The following is an 18225-nucleotide window of genomic DNA, read 5'->3' as shown; positions in this document are numbered from 1 at the left end:
ATGTGGAACTTCTTGATAAAGCCTGCGTGGTCCAGCCACCTGCAGCCTCTGTGGGGCTCGGGCTCCATGTCAGCTGAGCCAGGCAATGGTGCCAGCTGCTCTGATTTGTGAGCCATTTACTCATGAGGACGTGGTTCAGGTGCAGGGAATCTTACTTTTCCACTGAGGTTCTCCTTTTGAACCCCTTTCTCTTCCCTGAGTTGAGTGAAAGATAGAAGGCCAAGTGCTTTGCCCGAGGTTAGTAAAATGGCTTACTAATTCTGCTCAAATTAGAATACAGGGTTTCCTAGGTTCCATCCCTTGTTCCAAATCAAACAACCAGAATTTCTGTATTTCTGCATTTAAATGGTAGCAGCTGTGCCGCTGTCGTCATCCTGGGGTTCTTTGTTTAAAGCACACTTCTTGACCCAGTCTAGTTAGCAAGTTTCTTAGCTGCAGGATCCATCAAAGGCTAAAACCTTAGAACAAGCTCTTTTGCTCTCATTCTCTACTCTCCCTGCTGGCTAGCTTCCAGCTGGGCTGGAGAATGTATTTCTTTTGAAATCTTACTTGATTTAATCTTGTGAGGAAAAAAAATCTCACTTATTTGGGTAAGAATTCTTTAATTTGGCTGGCATTACAGAAACATCCTCCTAGCGGTTTTTAGTACCTAACCTATTTAAGTTAGTGCATAACGTGCCCCTGTCAATTTGTTCTCTCGAAGGGGGTAATGTTGACCAGGTCTTTGGCGTAATTTTCCTGTAATTAAAAAATGGGTCCCTTGTGGTCCACTGTAAGCAAAAGCTACCATCATTTCACTCAACTGCTGGTTTCTTTCCTCCTCTCTCTCCCGCCTGTTATTTTTCCCCTTCCTCTTTTCTTCCTTCCTTCTTTCAGTGGTTCATTTAGCAAGTATTCACGGGTCACCTACTAGGTGCCAAGCACTGTTTTAGCCACTAATACAGACTACGATTCTTCCGTCATGGAGTTTGCGATAGTGGGAGAGACAGACAATAAAGAAATTTTGTCAGGTGGTGGTTAATGCTAAGAAACAACACAAAGTGGGTAGGAGGGATAGAATGTAGGGTGGTCCAGGAACACCTCTGATGAGGGGACACTGGAGTAGAGATCTGAAGATACGAACCAGGGAGAAGAATGATTAGGGCAGAAGGAAGAGCACATGCAAATGCCCTGAGGCAGGAACTTTGTTGATGTGTTTGAGGAATAGGAAAAGCAAAATCATAGCCACTACGAGGACCAGGGCTTTAACTCTGATCACATGGGGGCCTTCAGAGGGTTTGTGTGCAAAGGAGTGATATTATCTGACTTAAATTTTAAAAAGAGGAGGAAGAAATTCTAGGAACAATGGCAGATGCATGGAGACAAATTATAAAACAATTGCCGTGATTTAGGCAAGAGATGATAATGGACTGGACTGGAGTAGTTATATAGGTGATGAGAAGTGGTCAGGATTTATACTGAAAGTAGAGAAAGAGAAAAATGGTGAATGGCAAAAATAATTTTGGCTCAAACACCTGGAAAAATAACATTAATTGAGATGAAGAAGTCTGTAGGAAAAGCAGGTTTAGAGAAGGGAAAATGGTAGAAGCTCAGTTTGGGGCATGTTAAATGTGAAATGCTTTAAGACTTCCAAGTAGAGATTTTTTTTTAATGTTTGTTTATTTTTGAAAGAGAGAGAACAAACAGGGAAGGGGCAGAGAGAACAGGAGAGAGAGAGAGAGAGAGAGAGAGAGAGAGAGAGAGAGAGAGAGAGAATCCCAAGCAGGCTCCATGTTCAGCGCAGCGCCCAATGTGGGGCTCGATCCCACAACCCTGGGATCGTGACCTGAGCCGAAATCAAGAGTCGGACCCTTAACTGACTGAGCCACCCAGGCGCCCCCTATGTAGAGATGTTATATAAGAACTTGAAACTGGAAGAGATGTGAGCTGGAGATAGGATGTGTGTGTATCAAAGTATCCATGGTATTTAAAGACATGAGATGCATGTGATCACTTAGGGAGTGAAAGGAGATAGAGGGGAGGTCTGAGGACTGAGCTCAAGAGCACTTTGATGTTTCAAGTTGGGAGATAAGGAGGAACCAGCAAAGGAGACTGAGTAGGAGCAGCTGGTAAAACGACAGCAGAAACAAGAGTCTGGGTGCCAGAAGCCAAGTGAAGAAAGTGCTTCTAAAAGTTTTGTTTTGCTTCTGAGAAAGAGAGAGAGCACGGGAGGGGCAGAGAGAGAGGGAGAGAGAGAATCCCAAGCAGGCTCTTCACTCTGCAACCCCAATGTGGGGCTCAAACTCACAACCGCGAGATCATGACCTGAGCCAGAATCAAGAGTCGGATGCTTTACCAACTGAGCCACCCAGGTGCCCCAAGAAAGTGCTTCTAAAAGGAGAGTTATCATCAGAGTCAAACACCCAGAAAAAGCTGAGAACTGACTATTGGAGCAACATGAAGGTCATTGGTCACCTTGTGCTGTTTGGGAGGCCTGACTGAAGTAGGTTCAAGACAGGGGGATGATAAAAGTTGATACCACGAGTGTAGACAAACACTTGTGGAGCCTCTCTTAGGTGCCAGGTGCTGAAACACAAAGAGGAATAAGATGTGGTCCTTGCCTTCAAGGGACTATTTAGAATGTGGAAAATAGAGTTTATAATCTCAGTGCAGTAAGTACCATGTTAGAGAAATACTCATGGTGCTGGGGGAGAGTTTAGGAGAAACTTTTAACCTGGACTGTACCATGTCAAAGAAGGCTTCCCAGAAGTGGTGCCTGACTAAGCCCAAAGGATAAATAGGAATTAGTCAAGCAAAGGGGGCAAGGAAATGGCAGAGCAAGTGACACATGCACAGCATGGACACATGAGAACAGGCACATTTGACATTTGAAAAGATAATTGTCACATCCACCAAGATGGAGAGTTCAAGAAAGGAAACAGATTAAAGGGTGAGAGGTAAAGAGAGGAGAAAGGAGACTTCAGCCTTAGGCAAGGATAAATGTAAGATGTCTATAGGATTTCCAGGTAGAATTCCAGGTATGGAGAGGGATCTGGCTAGAGTTATAGGGTCTGAGTCATCTCTAGGCAACTGGTGGGTAAAACCAGAAGGTAGATGACGTCATCTACAGGGAATATGTAAGTGAACAATGAGGACCTAAGACAGAACCTTGAGGGACCCCAGCATACAAGGTAGGGACAGAGGAAGGGAAACCTGTAAAGAAGACTGAGGAGTGGCCAGAGAAATGGGAAGAACCCTAGAAAAAAAGGGGTATCTCACAAAAGCCATGGGAGGAGGGAATTTTTTAAAAGCGGAGGGGTAGTCAGTAATGTCAAATGCTATAGAGGGATCAATTAAAATAAAGCAGAAGTGTCCACTGCATTTGCCAGTTGAGGCAAAAGGATACGAGTAGGTAATTAAAAAAGAAAAAATAGGGGCACCTGGCTGGCTCAGTTGGTAGAGCTACAGGACTCTTGATCTCTAGGTTGTGAGTTCAAGCCCCACATTGGGAGTAGGGTTTACTAAACAAACAAAAAAAATTTTTTTAATAAAAAAAGAAGAAACAATAAACATGAAAAAAATGCTTAGCCTCACTAATAATAATAATAAATGTAAATTAAAATAACCATGAGGTATAAATTGTAATCTAAACATTTGGCAGATTTTTTTTTTTTTTTTAAATTTTTTTTTCAACGTTTATTTATTTTTGGGACAGAGAGAGACAGAGCATGAACGGGGAAGGGGCAGAGAGAGAGAGGGAGACACAGAATCGGAAACAGGCTCCAGGCTCTGAGCCATCAGCCCAGAGCCCGACGCGGGGCTCGAACTCACGGACCGCGAGATCATGACCTGGCTGAAGTCAGACGCTTAACCGACTGCGCCACTCAGGCGCCCCCAGATTTTTTTTATTGGATAATAATTAGTATGTGAGGAAATATGAACTCTCACATACTGTTAGTATAGTAACCATACTATACTGTTCGACACCTTGCTTTAATCACTTAACATGCTTTTTGATATCTTCACATGTAAATATAGTATCTAAAAAAATAGAGTATATAAAAATAGGTTAAAAAATTTGAGAGCATATGCACCAAATCATTGGCAGTGGGTATCTTGGGTGGCAGGCATAGGGAAGTCAAATAGGGAAAATAAGAGCATACATTCAAGGCATGTGTACATTCCTATATTGACTGTGACTTTTTTCCCCCAATGAGATTTTTATTACTTTTGTAACTGGGAAAAATTATTAATAATAAGATTATAAAATGAAAATATTAGAGACCTAATCAGTGATCTTGACTGGAGCTACTTCAGAAGTGTTTGGGCAGTAGAGTTAGTGTGAATATAGAGCGTTCAAGTAGAAATAGCAACTACAGACGGTGCTTTCAAGACCCTTAACTATACAATGCAAGAGATAAAGGAAGACACAAAAGTTGAGGGATGGTTACTTTTTTTTTAAACACACTTTTAATTTTTAAATAATTTTGGATTTACACTAGAGTTATTAAGATTGCACAGAGACATTATCAACAATAGCCAAACTATGGAAAGAGTCCAAGTGTCCATGGACTGATGAATGGATAAAGAATATGTGGTGTATACACACACACACACACACACACACACACACACACACACACACACACACCGGGATATTACTCAGCCATCAAAAAGAATGAGATCTTGCCATTTGCAACGATTTGGATGGAGCTAGAGTGTATTATGCTAAGTGAAATAAGTCAGTTACAGAAAGACAAATACCATCTGATTTCCCTCATATGTGGAACTTAGGAAACAAAACAGATGAACATATGGGAAGGGGGGGAAGAGAGGGATGCAAACCATAAGAGACTCTGAAGGATAGAGAACAAACTGAGGGTTGATGGAGGGAGATTGGTGGGGGATGGACTACATGGGTGATGGGTATTGAGGATACTTGTTATGATGAGCACTGGGTGTTATATGTAAGTGACAAATCAGTAAATTCTCCCGAAACCAGTCTTACACTATATGTTAACTAACTAGAATTTAAATAAAAATTTGGAAGAAAAAAAAAGAATATTACAGAGAATTCTGATATGCCTCTACTTACCTCCCCCAATGTTAACATCTTGCATAATTCTGAAACATTTATCAAAACTAAAAAATTCACTGATACAATGCTATTAACTAAACTATAGAATTTATTCAAATCTCACCAGTTTTTCCCACTAATGACAGAGGGGTTGCTTTTTTTTTTTTTTTAATGTTTGTTTAGTTTTGAGAGAGAGACAGAGCTTGAGCAGGGGAGGGGCAGAGAGAGAGGGAGAGATACAGAATCCGAAGCAGGATCCAGGCTTTGAGCCATCAGCACAGAGCCCGATGTGGGGCTCAAACTCACAAACCATGAGATCTTGACCTGAGCCTAAGTCAGACGCTTAACCGACTGAGCCACCCAGACGCCCAAGGGTTACTTTTGGACAAATCCACTAGACTTGTCAGAAGTCTGAATTGTCTCCTGAAGAACAGGGAGAAATATCCATATAAATTAGTAGAAGTGACTGATCAGATGAAAGAATACTTGTATTCTACCATGGAAAGCAACTTAGAGAAACATTTGGGAGCAAGAGGGTACATTTATTCCTTTAGTAAATAGTGGGATCAGGTTATATGATAGCCTGGATTCCCAGAAGTTTACTTCTCCTTTTCTCTTCCTCTTCCACATACATCTAGGAAACAGAAATAAAGACCATTAATACTGCCATCAGTTATATTTTCAGGTTCCTTTCAAGCATGCAATATAGCACTTCTTGAAATCTATGCTTTGGTCACTCATCTCCATAATGACTAGCTACCACTTTTCTGAGAGTCTCTCAGCCTAGGAATTTCTTCCCTTCCTTGGAGGCTGTACATTCAGGTAGTCCATATTTCCAACTCCACTGCTGTCTCCTACCAAACATCCTCCTGCTTTTAAGATGAAGATACCCCTGCTAAGATTTCAACACTAAAACTCATTTGACCCAGCCTCTTTATTTTACGGGTGGAATAACTGAGACAAAGAGAGGAAAGGACTTATCCAAGGCCATACATCTCAGAATGACAGTGCTGGGACACATCCCAAAGTCAAATGTTCCTGCAGAAAAGACATTGTGTTGCATTTCCAGGTTGTGCCTAATCTGGATTCAGGCAGCCAGTTCTGATCCAGAGGCAAATCTGCCAAGATTCTCAGCCTTGCAGGGTAGAGTGAACAGCGTTCTGGATGTCACTTTGAGAGAGGAAGCTACAGTAATGTAGCAACTAACAAGGTCCTTGAAACCTTGCAGTCTCCGTGACTTCCCACTGCCTACTCTAGGAAACTACTTGGGACAAAGTTAAACCCTTGATACAAAGGACATCAACTAGAATTTCACCTTATTTTGTGCCCCACACCCCTACTCCGGTACAGTGGAGACTGTAAAGAGAAAGAACAAGAAGAGACTGTAACCCAAGTTCAGGATTTGGGAGATGACTGGCTACTTACTGTGCTTGATCATCATGAGGTATGGCTGGAGGAGTAGGGAGGGCCACCCACATAATATTAATTGTCACCACTAAATTGGGTGCCTGTTTATGTCACATACTGCAACTACATGCTTTAATGTAGTCACATCTGTTCTCCATACTAGCCCAGGATTGTGGGTTGCAGAAATTAAACTTGCCCAAGGTCACTTGGCTGGGTGGGGCTGGATTATACTAGTAACAGCTGTTGTTGTAGAAAATACAGATAAAGAGAAGAAAATAGAAGTGGCCCATTATGCCTTATCCAGTGATAGCCCAGGCCATCGTGCTGTCCAAACTGCTTTTAGCAATTGCTCTTGTTCTACACCTTCTTGCTGCCTTACCTTCCCCAGAAAGCCTGTAACCACTGCTGCTTCCCCATTTTTTGCTCTCCTCACATCCTAAAGACCTGGACACCTGGCGTTGCCTGGGTATGTTGCCAAGAGTGATTTAAGGGTACGGGGCCTTTAACGCTGTCCAACCATGCAGCCCTTTTTGTCCCCACTTCAACACTTTTGGACCTGTTTCCTTTAAGGACTCCTTTTAGGGGCGCTTTGGGTGGCTCAGTCGGTTGAGCATCCAGCTCTTGATATCAGCTCAGGTCATGATCCCAGGGTCGTGGGATCCAGCCCTGTGTTGGGGCTCTGTGCTGAGTGTGGAGCCTGCTTGAGATTGTTCTCTCTCTCCCTCTCTCTCTTTGCCCCCCTTCCCCACTTGAGCTCTCTCTCTCTCTCTCTCACACAAAAACAGAAAACAAAAGAACTCCTTTTAATAAAAGAGCACATTTACTCCTAGCTACAATGTCCCCTAAGGGATGTCCTCCACCCATACCCGTTTTGGGACACTGCCGTTACTCCATCCCACTGATCCCTCCCTCCCTCCCAGTAAAGTAGAAATGGTCATTTTCAAGCTGCTTACATTAACATCAAAAAAGTTTTAATAGGGGCGCCTGGGTGGCACAGTCGGTTAAGCGTCCGACTTCAGCCAGGTCACGATCTCGCGGTCCGTGAGTTCGAGCCCCGCGTCGGGCTCTGTGCTGATGGCTCAGAGCCTGGAGCCTGTTTCCGATTCTGTGTCTCCCTCTCTCTCTGCGCCTCCCCCGTTCATGCTCTGTCTCTCTCTGTCCCAAAAATAAATAAACGTTGAAAAAAAAAATTAAAAAAAAAAAAGTTTTAATATTCTGTAGCAGATTTTTGTGATAGGACGATGATGTATAGTTTTATTTTTTATTCATTTTTATTAAATAACAAATACACATTTATTGTAAAAAGAAAGAAAAAAAATACAAACGCCCACAATCCACAATCCAAAGGTAACTTATTAACATCCTGATGTCTTTTCTTCCAGCTATGTTTCTGCTTATATTTATAAATACACATGTGCATTATAAAGTGGGATTATGCTGTCTTATAATTTGCTTTTTTCCGCTCAAAAGCATCTTATGAGCATCTTTCCATGTCAGTAAATACACTCTGATCACATGGTTACTGAGAAAAGTAGTGTCCAGTTCCCAAGACAAAATGCCACTTAGATTCTCAGGGCTCCTATTTAGGCAGGGCAAGGGCAGGGCAGGTGAAGTTGGAGACCGGGATGACTCATCCATTGTGTGGCAGAAGGTAGCATTGAGCAAAGCATGTTGCCAGAGTTAAGGCAGCACCGGTGTCCAGAGCAGTTTTTTAATTCTTTTCCAACAAGAAAATTTTGGGGGGCTTCTTGTATCTCTGATCCGTTCATGCTTCCACCAGTGAATCATCTTGTCAGTAAAGATTTAAACACTAAAATCAGGCAGTTGTTCTTCTGTAAGTTTTTTTTTTTTTTTTTTTCCAAATCTTGGTGCTACTTGATGAAGTGAATTCAGAAGAATAATAGGGTGAGAGACTTAATTCCCAATATAGCTGCTAATCCTGTTTAATTCCCCGAAGTCTTTCAGTCCTAGGTGGTTTGTCCTTTCTTTGTAGAGAGACGGGTGAGTCACAGACCACAGGAACGGAGAGAGCGCGAAGGTATTGGAGTTCGTGGTTTGTTGGGAACTGGGGCTGTTCGCTTTATTTATAGGAAAGCTTTCAGAGTCTGGGACATGGAATTTCACTTCATCAAGCACATTTCCTCGGTTCTTGAAGAACAACAGTGGCAGTTTCCAGGTTGTTTGCAGTCTGTCTTATGTATAAATTCGTTCCGTTTCGACCCAGGTGAAAGTGGCACTCCCTGAGATGTGAAAACGTGTGTCCTTCAATCAAGAAAGTGGGTGGTGGTGTTTTCATATGAAGCTTGGGTGTTTTTCTACCAAAGGATCTGTGAAGTAGTAAATTTCCTGATAACTGAGAATTTACACATGGACAAACATGTAGCGAAGAGCAGGGGAAAAAAGAGGATTAGGTTCTTATGGAAAAATAGAATTTGATTGTTCATATGCCCGTAGATTATGTCAGATATGATGAAATATAATTTATGCAAATACATGTAAAAGTCTGGTGAGTTCTTTCGGTTTCTTTCAATAGTTTCAATCCCTGATGATTATTGGTATTGGGTGGTTTCAGCTACACTGCCTCTTTGTTTTATTTAAAAGAAGAAAAAGATTCACCATGTAATTTTGTGGTATGTAATGAGGAACTTGTATTAATGCAGATTTGTGGTATTTAAAGTATCTAGTATTTTGCTTTTTCTTTCTTGTTTTTCTTATTAATCTCTGGATAAAAATCCCTCGTCTCATTAGATCTGGGCTCTCCTTTCTTCTCATTTTGTCCTTATAAGGCTATCCTGTTTTATCACTTCCTGCTTCAGCTCCTGACTTTTTCTCTCTTCCCCTCTCCCTCTCCCGGGGTGGATGCTTTCTCCATGTGGCAGGACTGTAACTGTTCCCAGCTGTCCGAAACGCCAGTGGACCAGGAGCAGCTTAGAGTTTTAACTTTCATTTTACAAAGAACAGCATGTTTGAATGTTTCAACAGGCAAGTTATAACTGGCACTTACTTCTTGTTCTTCTAGAACACTGAAAATCTCCCCCAGCACGTTAGAAGGGGGATCCTGACTGTGTTAAAGAAGAAGTGGGAGAACCCAGCCCTGGGAACGGAGTCTCACACGGACTCCCTGCAAAACGGCAGCGCTGAGGTCAGACACGGAGGCAACCGTCCTCCCGGTGAAGTGGCAAGAAGGTCTGCCTCTGGGGCCGAAGCTGACCAAGAAGAACCCGTCCATCCCAGACCTAGACTAGGATCGCCTTCTGAAGCCCTCAATCGGTATCCGTATCCCCGCACCCAGGGCAGTGAGCATCTTAAAGACCACTCGAAAGAAAGTAAAAAAATGGAAAATTGTCTAGGAGAATCCAGGCATGAAGTAGGAAAACCCGAAATCAGTGAAAACACAGAAGCTGCAAACAAAATAGAGAAATATAATGTTCCGCTGAACAGGCTTAAGATGATGTTTGAGAAAGGTGAACCAACTCAAACCAAGGTAAGGACTGGGCCGGTTTCAAACTTGAGAAAGGCAATTCAAGTAATTGACGCTATTTTTCTGAACTAGACAGTTTGAGTAGTGGCCAGCATGTCTTTCAATTCAATGTTAAATGAATTAATTAAAAGTCTTGAATTATGTACAGAGATGCTAAGATTTGCGGATCTCTGACCCAGTTTCACGTGAAATCAGGCACACACAGGGATTCAGTTTAGTATCTAGAAATGAAGAGAGTTTGAGGCTGATTGGATTTTGTTTTTGTACGCTTGCCCTTTTAATTTGTCTTCCTGTGCCTTTTGTCATTTGTAGCTTGGGGGGGGGGTTGGGGGGTGGAATTTCTGCTGAATCTCTCTCCCCTTGGACACAGCTGCAGGCTGAGTGTTAAGGCCAGAGTTTAACATGAAGACTAAGGCTTAGTTGTCTCTTTGCTAGTGGACTCCTTCTCCTCTGAACTTCCTCATCTGTGCCTTCCAACAAATGTTTTCTATCAGCTAAAATCCTCTCCCAGGAAAAATCAATGAGGGTAGCCAGACTAGCTGTAGCCTTCAGGAGTTTTGACTTGCAAATGCACAGGGTTGCATTTTCCTAGGACTGCTAATGAAATTTGATCCTTCGTGTGGATTGCAGACCGGGTACCCAGAGGGAATTACTTAACTAGAAAATGAGTTACATATGCTGGTGACTTATAACACAATCCAGGGGCGGCAGAGCTGGTAAAATTTTCCAGTTTTCTCATACTTTCCTGCATATCTGGCTTTGTACATGGGGATGGTTTGTTACAACAGTCATTATAATGAAATAAACAGATTTGACAGGAAGCAAAGCCATCATTTTCTCTACATTCCATCTAGATGGGAAAGCTGAAATTTTTTAAGCTAAATATTTGGCCCAAATCCCTACATGTGTGAAGTAATGGTATAAGGCCTTCTTTCTGAGACAAAAATTCGAGAACCCGTCCAATAATCTTCAGTTATGTTTGACGTGACTTAGTTTATCTCTTCCCATAACTTGCAGTGCCTGTAGCTTTCCTGACTAGAACAGTTCTTGGGTGTTTTATGGGATCATCTATTTAAAGGATGTAGTAAGAATTTTTAAAGGTTTGCAAACCTAGAACCCTTTCCTCTGCATGAGTTTTAGCTCTATTTTAACACTGGAACCAGTTGGCAAGAGATGTAACCACAAAGCAGTTTTATGACTTTTCTTAAACTCTCATCCCTCTGTTTTTAGTCCTCTAGGGCCTGCCAACTCCCTCTTTCTCCTTTATGGTCTTAATAAAAAAAAAAAAAATTAAATTTAAATGGGAAGAAGAATTTTAAGTGGAAGGGAAAAAATGTCAGAAATCCTAAACAGAGAGGAAGGGGTTTTTGTTGTGACTCAAAGCACCATTGTAAGTCTCCTCCTCAGAGACCCTGTTAGGGGCAGTACGGCTGATGTCATGCTAGCACACACAATGTCGATTCAGTGCAAAAGCCTGGTGCGTGTCGAAACTGGCCTAAGGTAGGAAATGACTGGGATTGCAGCAAACAAAAATGCTGATTATGTGGTAGGATCTGGTGAGAGACTTTTTTCTCATACATGTCTGGCGAGAGATGTGTCAGAACAAGCCTATCATTTTGTGGCTGGTCAGAAGTGAAGAAAGACTCCTCATATAAAGAAAGATCCATCTAAATCTCTAATGGCACTGGACAGCCTGACTGTTAATGGTATAGGAAAAAGGGGGGGGGGTGAGTGTCTAAGTTGACCTGGACTTTTTAGATGGCTTTTAAAACTTCCTGACTAAACAGTCATTTGTCACTTAATGGAGTGCTTAGTCAAACAGAGCTGCCCTCGGTTTTATAGCGGTTTCTAAGCATCATTGTGTTTCATTTACTTTGAAAAGTTTTATCTAATATTTCCAAAAAAAATGCTAAAGTTTTGTCTACTTTAGCTTGAGGAATAACTAATTAGTTCGAAACTGGATTATGGTTATTGTTAACATGATTTCAGCTTTAACATGGATAAGGCTTTAATCAGGAAGTTACATAATTGGATCTTTGGAAGGAAGCTCTCACAAATATGGTAGGGACACTAGAAATCTTTTTCGGAGCAAGAGCCTGCAAGAAAGAATGTATACTTCAGAGCTAACAAATGAGTACCTCAGTGAGACAAATGAATATAGTAGGGACAAATTGGTTCCATAATTAAATTTTAGAGAACTAGACTGAATCTCACCTAACAGCTGGTCAGGGGCAGGGAGCACATAGATAATGAAATACGTGATCTGTCTAATGTGTTGTCCTAAATCTTTTTATCAGTTATTTACAGGAGACAAAATTAATTGGCTTGACTTCCACTTTTCTTAGTTCCTCTTGTTCCCTTTTGCCCGAGATAGTTCTCTCTGCCCTCCTGGTTTTTTCTTTCTCCTTGTGAAAAAATCTCCTCTCTTTCCATGACTCTAAGACGTGAACCCCCAAACTAGGTTCTGATCCTCGGTTCTTACCCCAAGTTTCAGCCTCATATTTCTGGTTGCCTGCCAGATCAAACATCTTTCTTTGAATATCCCTTAGGCACTCAAGTTCAAGAAGGCTACAAAAGAATCCATTGTCTTTCTAACTAAAAACCTGCTTTACCCAGGTGTCCCTTAATATATCACCATGTACCAAATCTCTTCGTCTGTGAAAGTTGGGATCAGTTCTTCCTTCTCCGTGATTCTTCCTCCCAGTCGGTCACTTACTAAGCCATCTAAATAAGCCTGCCCTCTATGTGCTTCTCAAGTATGTGCCATTCTGTCTGGTCCCATAGCATTGCCACCACCTCCGCTGTCAGCTTCTCTGTTCCTTTCTCCCATCCATCCTGTACACCGTTGCTATTTATCTTTCTAAATAGAGTTGTAAATTAGTTTACCCCCTTCATTTTGATATCTCAGGATTAATTTTTTTTTAATATTTGGGTCCTCCACAATCTGAGCTCAACCTGCCTTTCAGTCTCTAGCCAATCTTATACTTAAACTCTGTATTAACTCCTCACTCTCTAAATTATTCCTGCCTATCCCCTGCATTACTGCCTTCTGAAATCTTACTCCTCAAGGTCTATCAAGACTGTGAGGTCTTACCTCCATTTCTGTCAGATAAGTTAAGCAACCCTTCTCATTCTCCTATAGAATTTTCTTTTCACTTCTGTTTGGGCACTTATATCATGCTTCCCCTTAATAGTTGTGTATAAATTTGTATACTCCCAAAGTCTATAATTTCTTCCAAAGTAATGATGTTTTTCTTCCCCAGCGGTTAGCACAGTGACTTAGCTCTTAGTGTTTATTTAGTTAAAGGAAGAAACGAAGCTTAGAATTCAAATAGCTTATAAGTAATAAGAATTGATTAAAGGCTTTTCTTCACTTACTCTCTACCTTTGGTGAATAGATACATTACCCAGGTCAGATGTTTTAGTTGAACGTGATGGTTCTAATTCCTATGAACAAATGAGCAGTGGATGGATTAATATAACCTACCATCATTACTAGGAAGAAGAAACTCCCCAATGACATATACTGAAGTGGTTTAGCATTTCTATCCTCATGTATATGTTGATCTGGATTTTTGGTAGCTGAGGTAACTATTCTGTACATCTTTTTATGAAAAAGATAGCTGATTAACTAACTAGTCCTAACCAACATTCAGTTGTCATTGGGTTGACATTTGAATCCATAACCTTTAAAATTTTTTTTTTTTTCAACGTTTATTTTATTTTTGGGACAGAGAGAGACACAGCATGAACGGGGGAGGGGCAGAGAGAGAGGGAGACACAGAATCGGAAACAGGCTCCAGGCTCTGAGCCATCAGCCCAGAGCCTGACGCGGGGCTCGAACTCACGGACTGCGAGATCGTGACCTGGCTGAAGTCGGACGCTTAACCGACTGCGCCACCCAGGCGCCCCTGAATCCATAACCTTTAGAAACCAGGATGTGGTTATTCAAAAAATTAAGTGCCCCTTCTTTCATGCCCAGGAATGACCAACCACTGTAATGAGCATGTGACAGGCTCATTAAGTCTCACTTCTTTCTGTTTGGTTCGTAACATATTTGGTTCACACAAATCCTTGGCTAGGAGAGTAAAGACCAAATATTTGGATAATATATTTCTACCTTCACAACCTATTTAAATTATTGTCTTTGGCTTGGGTCGATGGAACCAGTTAGGTGTAATACAAGAAAATAAGACTAGGCTGTGGATATTCGTTGATTGTTTTACGAAGATGCAGACTACTGCTTCTTCCATGTAGTGTTCCCATTTTCTAGGAGAGGAGTTAGATAAAGAAAGAAAGGAGAGAAGAGGAGAGAATACCTCCTCACCAAACGTCATTGTTTCCTAAAACACATAAACTCACTCATTTGCTCATTCTTTAAGACTAAACAAGGATGGGAAATAGTAATAAGAAAATGATAAGTTTATCCACAAGTGAAAAGAATTAAAACTATTTAGAAATTTTGTTTCTTTCTCCTTTTATCCCTGTTTATTCATGGTATATTTTTTTATTTAAAAAGAATTTTTTAACGTTTATTTATTATTGAGAGACAGAGAGAGACAGAGCACGAGTGGAAGAGGGGCAGAGAGGGAGGGAGACACAGAATCTGAAGCAGGCTCCAGGATCTGAGCTGTCAGCACAGAGCCTGACACAGGGCTCAAACTCCCAAACTGGGAGATCAGGACCTGAGCCAAAGTCGGATGCTCAACCGACTGAGCCACCCGGGCGCCCCTATTCATGGTACATTTTAATGCTTCCACTTAGTCGTATTTTAATTGTGTTAACTTGTCTTATATGACAAAGACAAAACAGTACATTCAGCTAAAATAGAAGAATCTAAAATAAAAATGGAAGTTTCCCTTGTCCCAGCCAGCCCCCTTTTCATTGTTCACTACTTCTCTCCCTTTCTACTCCTACGCCCTTAAATTTCCCTTAGAATTTCTGTTCCTCTTTTTACCGGGATGACTGTATGAATGGCTGGCACCAAAACACCAACAAAAGCTGCACTTGTTAATGGGAGAGTAAAACCATCCTTCTTCAAACAGCCTAATATTTTTGTGGTTTTTCTTCTTGTAATTTCCTGGAAGCAACATTGGTATCTTGTTCACCTTTATGTATCTCTGGTACATAACAGTATATATGTGTTGGTGTAGTGGAGCAAGCCCTTGAGCAAATAAGGTCACCAAGCTAAAGTTCATTAGATGTTTTATCCATAGCCAACCAATCTATAATCTACCTCAAAGAAACAATTTATGTTTGCCTTCTTGAAGAATGGGTAGGTATCCATAGGGAATCTACAGTGTTATAAAATTATCCATGACATTTAATTTTCTCCTTTCTTGGGTAACAACTGCATGTGTTCTTCTATCCACTTAATGTTATCTTAATAACATTTTTCATCTGCTTTCTTAATGTCTTTTCTTTTTTTAATGTTTACTTATTTTTGAGAGAGAGATCGAGTTGAGTGGGGGAGGGACAGAGAGAGAATGAGACACAGAATCTGAAGCAGGCTCCAGACTCTGAGCTGTCAGCACAGAGCCTGATGCGGGGCTCAAACCCATGAACCATGAGATCATAACCTGAGCCGAAGTTGAGCACTTAACTGACTGAGCCACCCAGGTGCCCCTTCTGCTTTCTTTTTTTTATATAAATTTTTTTTTTTTCAACGTTTATTTATTTTTGGGACAGAGAGACACAGAGCATGAACGGGGGAGGGGCAGAGAGAGAGGGAGACACAGAATCGGAAACAGGCTCCAGGCTCCGAGCCATCAGCCCAGAGCCTGACGCGGGGCTCGAACTCCCGGACCGCGAGATCGTGACCTGGCTGAAGTCGGACGCTCAACCGACTGCGCCACCCAGGCGCCCCCCCTTCTGCTTTCTTAATGTCTTCAGTAAGTCATTTGAAATTATATTCCAAGAAGAGGAAAAGAGACTTGAATAACTGTCAACACACTGTAGGGTCTAATGTAGTCGTCCAAATGTTGGGGAGTATATCCTTAATTTGCTTATCAGCAAATCATAAATCTTAAATTGACCTGACATTAAGCCTCCAATAGATACATTGCTAGAGCTTTCAATATGGATACGGTAACTGGTTTTGTTAAATAAACACAAGAATTATCTTTGGTTTTCTATCAGTGCCATCTTTCTCATATTAAAAGTAATTTTTTGCCCATTTATTGTAGTCACCTATGCTTTATAGCTTCTTTTATAATTTCAAAATGTAAGTACACTGTAAATACAAGTGTTATTTTAACTGACCTCTCTTTATAGTGGATTATTTCTCATAAAGACTCACACCAGTGTAAATTACGTTTTATTTACCCTTAATTAGTAACTCATTAATTCTTTCATCTTTTGTGGTAAGGTAATAATGGATCCAGGTGTAAAGACGCCGGTCAAGGAATTCTGATATTTTTCACTATGGCTGTCCTTGATGTACCAACTAGAGACCAGTCATCTCTTTTCTGTTTACTTTCAGGCCAACTAATTACTTACTGGTATCTAGCTGGTTTCATTATAATAAAACATGTTGAGAAGTTAAAAACATGTTGAAAAGTAATGTCAGAGGAATGGAACATTCTGTTTGCAAGGTTGGCTGCATTAGAATTTGAAGTAGCCAGAAAGACTTTATTAACCCCCCAAATATGATATCATACCTTTCTGGTATCAGACTCACTCCTGGATTGGACAGTATAGGTGTGTATACCCGGATGAATATATTAGTCATTTCCTCTAGCCTTTTAACTCACTGATGAGTTACAGTGAATGAAGAGTCCCTATCAAAATCTTTGACATAGGGACGCCTGGCTGGTCAGAGCAGTGTGTGACTCTGGATCTCAGGGTTGTGGGTTCAAGCCCCATGGTGGGTGTCAAGATTACTTAAATAAGCAAAACTTAAAAAAAAATAAAAATTTTTTTAAAATGTTTCACATAAATCCTAGAGCCATAAGGGATTGTAAAGTTATTTAATCCAGCTCACTGCTGTCAGGATGTTAAAATCCCTAATTTACAGATGGAAACAGCTAAGGTCAGAGAAGTTTACTGATACACCCAATGTCATTTGGCTAATTAATATCAGAGTAAGGACTGAAATTGTCTAGTAACATCTCTACCATGTAACAGTATCTTCATTAATATTGTAGTAACTGTTTATTAGATAAAAACAACTGGCCATGGCCTTACTTATCTGAAATCTAAGGAAGCCAGGAAAAAATTTAAATATATCAACAGTTGTATCCTCAAAGACTTTAGCTCTCTATCTTCCCTCTTCCCACGCTTTATAGTCTCATAACTGAATTTAAAAATTTTTAAGTTTATTTATTTATTTTTAGAGAGAGAGCATGAGCAGGGGAGGGGCAGAGAGAGAGGGAGAAAGAGAATCCCAAGCAGGCTCCACACTGTCAGTGTGGATCCCAATGCAGGGCTTGAACTCATGAACCCAAGAGATCATGACCTGAGCCGAAACCAATAGTTAGACACTTAACTGACTGAGCCACTCAGGCACCCCTTGTAACTGAATTAGAAGCCTCAGGGCAATGAAGACAAGAAACATGCTGGAATGCAAGAGATTTCAGGGTGCTTGGGTGGCTCAGTGGTTTGAGCATCAGACTCTTGATTTTGGCTCAGGTCATGATCTCATGGGTTTGTCAGTTCAAGCCCTACATCTGGCTCTGTACTGACAGTGTGGAACCTTCTTGGGATTCTGTTTCTCTCTGTCTCTCTCTCTCTGCTCTCTGTCTCTCTCTCTCCCTCTCTCTCTCTCTCTCTCTCTCTCTCACACACACACACACACACACACACACACACACACACACAGTAAACAGAAGAAGAAAAAGCCAAGTAAACCAGGAAAAACCAGTAACTTTTATCAGGAAAAAATAATAAAACAACTGTGCACAATGATATGCTATCACTGCATGACTAGTTTTTACATGGTTTTAGTCCCTGTGTGCTGTTTTGTGTGCTTTATCTTTTGTTTGGTCTTTTTTATATTGACTTTTCTATGTATCTTCCTAGTTCATGTGGTTCTCCGTTTATAGCAATATAGTATTTCATTATGGTTTAATTATGCCCCAGTAATTAGATATTTTTCGAGCCTAATAAAAAACTCTAAGCATCGTGGCAGAAACGTTTTGTTTTTAGTTATTTTAGGGGGAGGGCTATATTACTAAAGTGGCATTCTCATGACCAAAAGTATATAATTCATTAAACATTCTTCTTACATATTCTCAGCTGTTCTCAAAGATTGTACTACTTTATAATACTATCAGCATAGCCT

The 18225-nt window shown here is 40.9% G+C and overlaps 1 protein-coding gene across 5 annotated transcripts in view; it reads left to right on the top strand.

The window, feature by feature from the left end:
* Positions 1-18225, top strand: part of LIMA1 (LIM domain and actin binding 1) — an 84585-nt gene that overhangs the window by 39823 nt on the left and 26537 nt on the right. For all 5 annotated transcript variants that reach the window (XM_030322573.1, XM_030322572.1, XM_030322570.2 and 2 more), the window contains exon 4: positions 9483-9947. In XM_030322573.1, the coding sequence (XP_030178433.1) occupies positions 9483-9947 (465 nt within the window). The remainder of the gene's footprint in view (positions 1-9482; positions 9948-18225) is intronic.

This window comes from Lynx canadensis, chromosome B4, assembly GCF_007474595.2.
Source record: "Lynx canadensis isolate LIC74 chromosome B4, mLynCan4.pri.v2, whole genome shotgun sequence".
In the NCBI taxonomy this organism is placed as follows: domain Eukaryota; kingdom Metazoa; phylum Chordata; class Mammalia; order Carnivora; family Felidae; genus Lynx; species Lynx canadensis.
The sequence above is the reverse complement of the archived record's forward strand: the minus strand, read 5'-3'. Positions and strand labels throughout refer to the sequence as shown.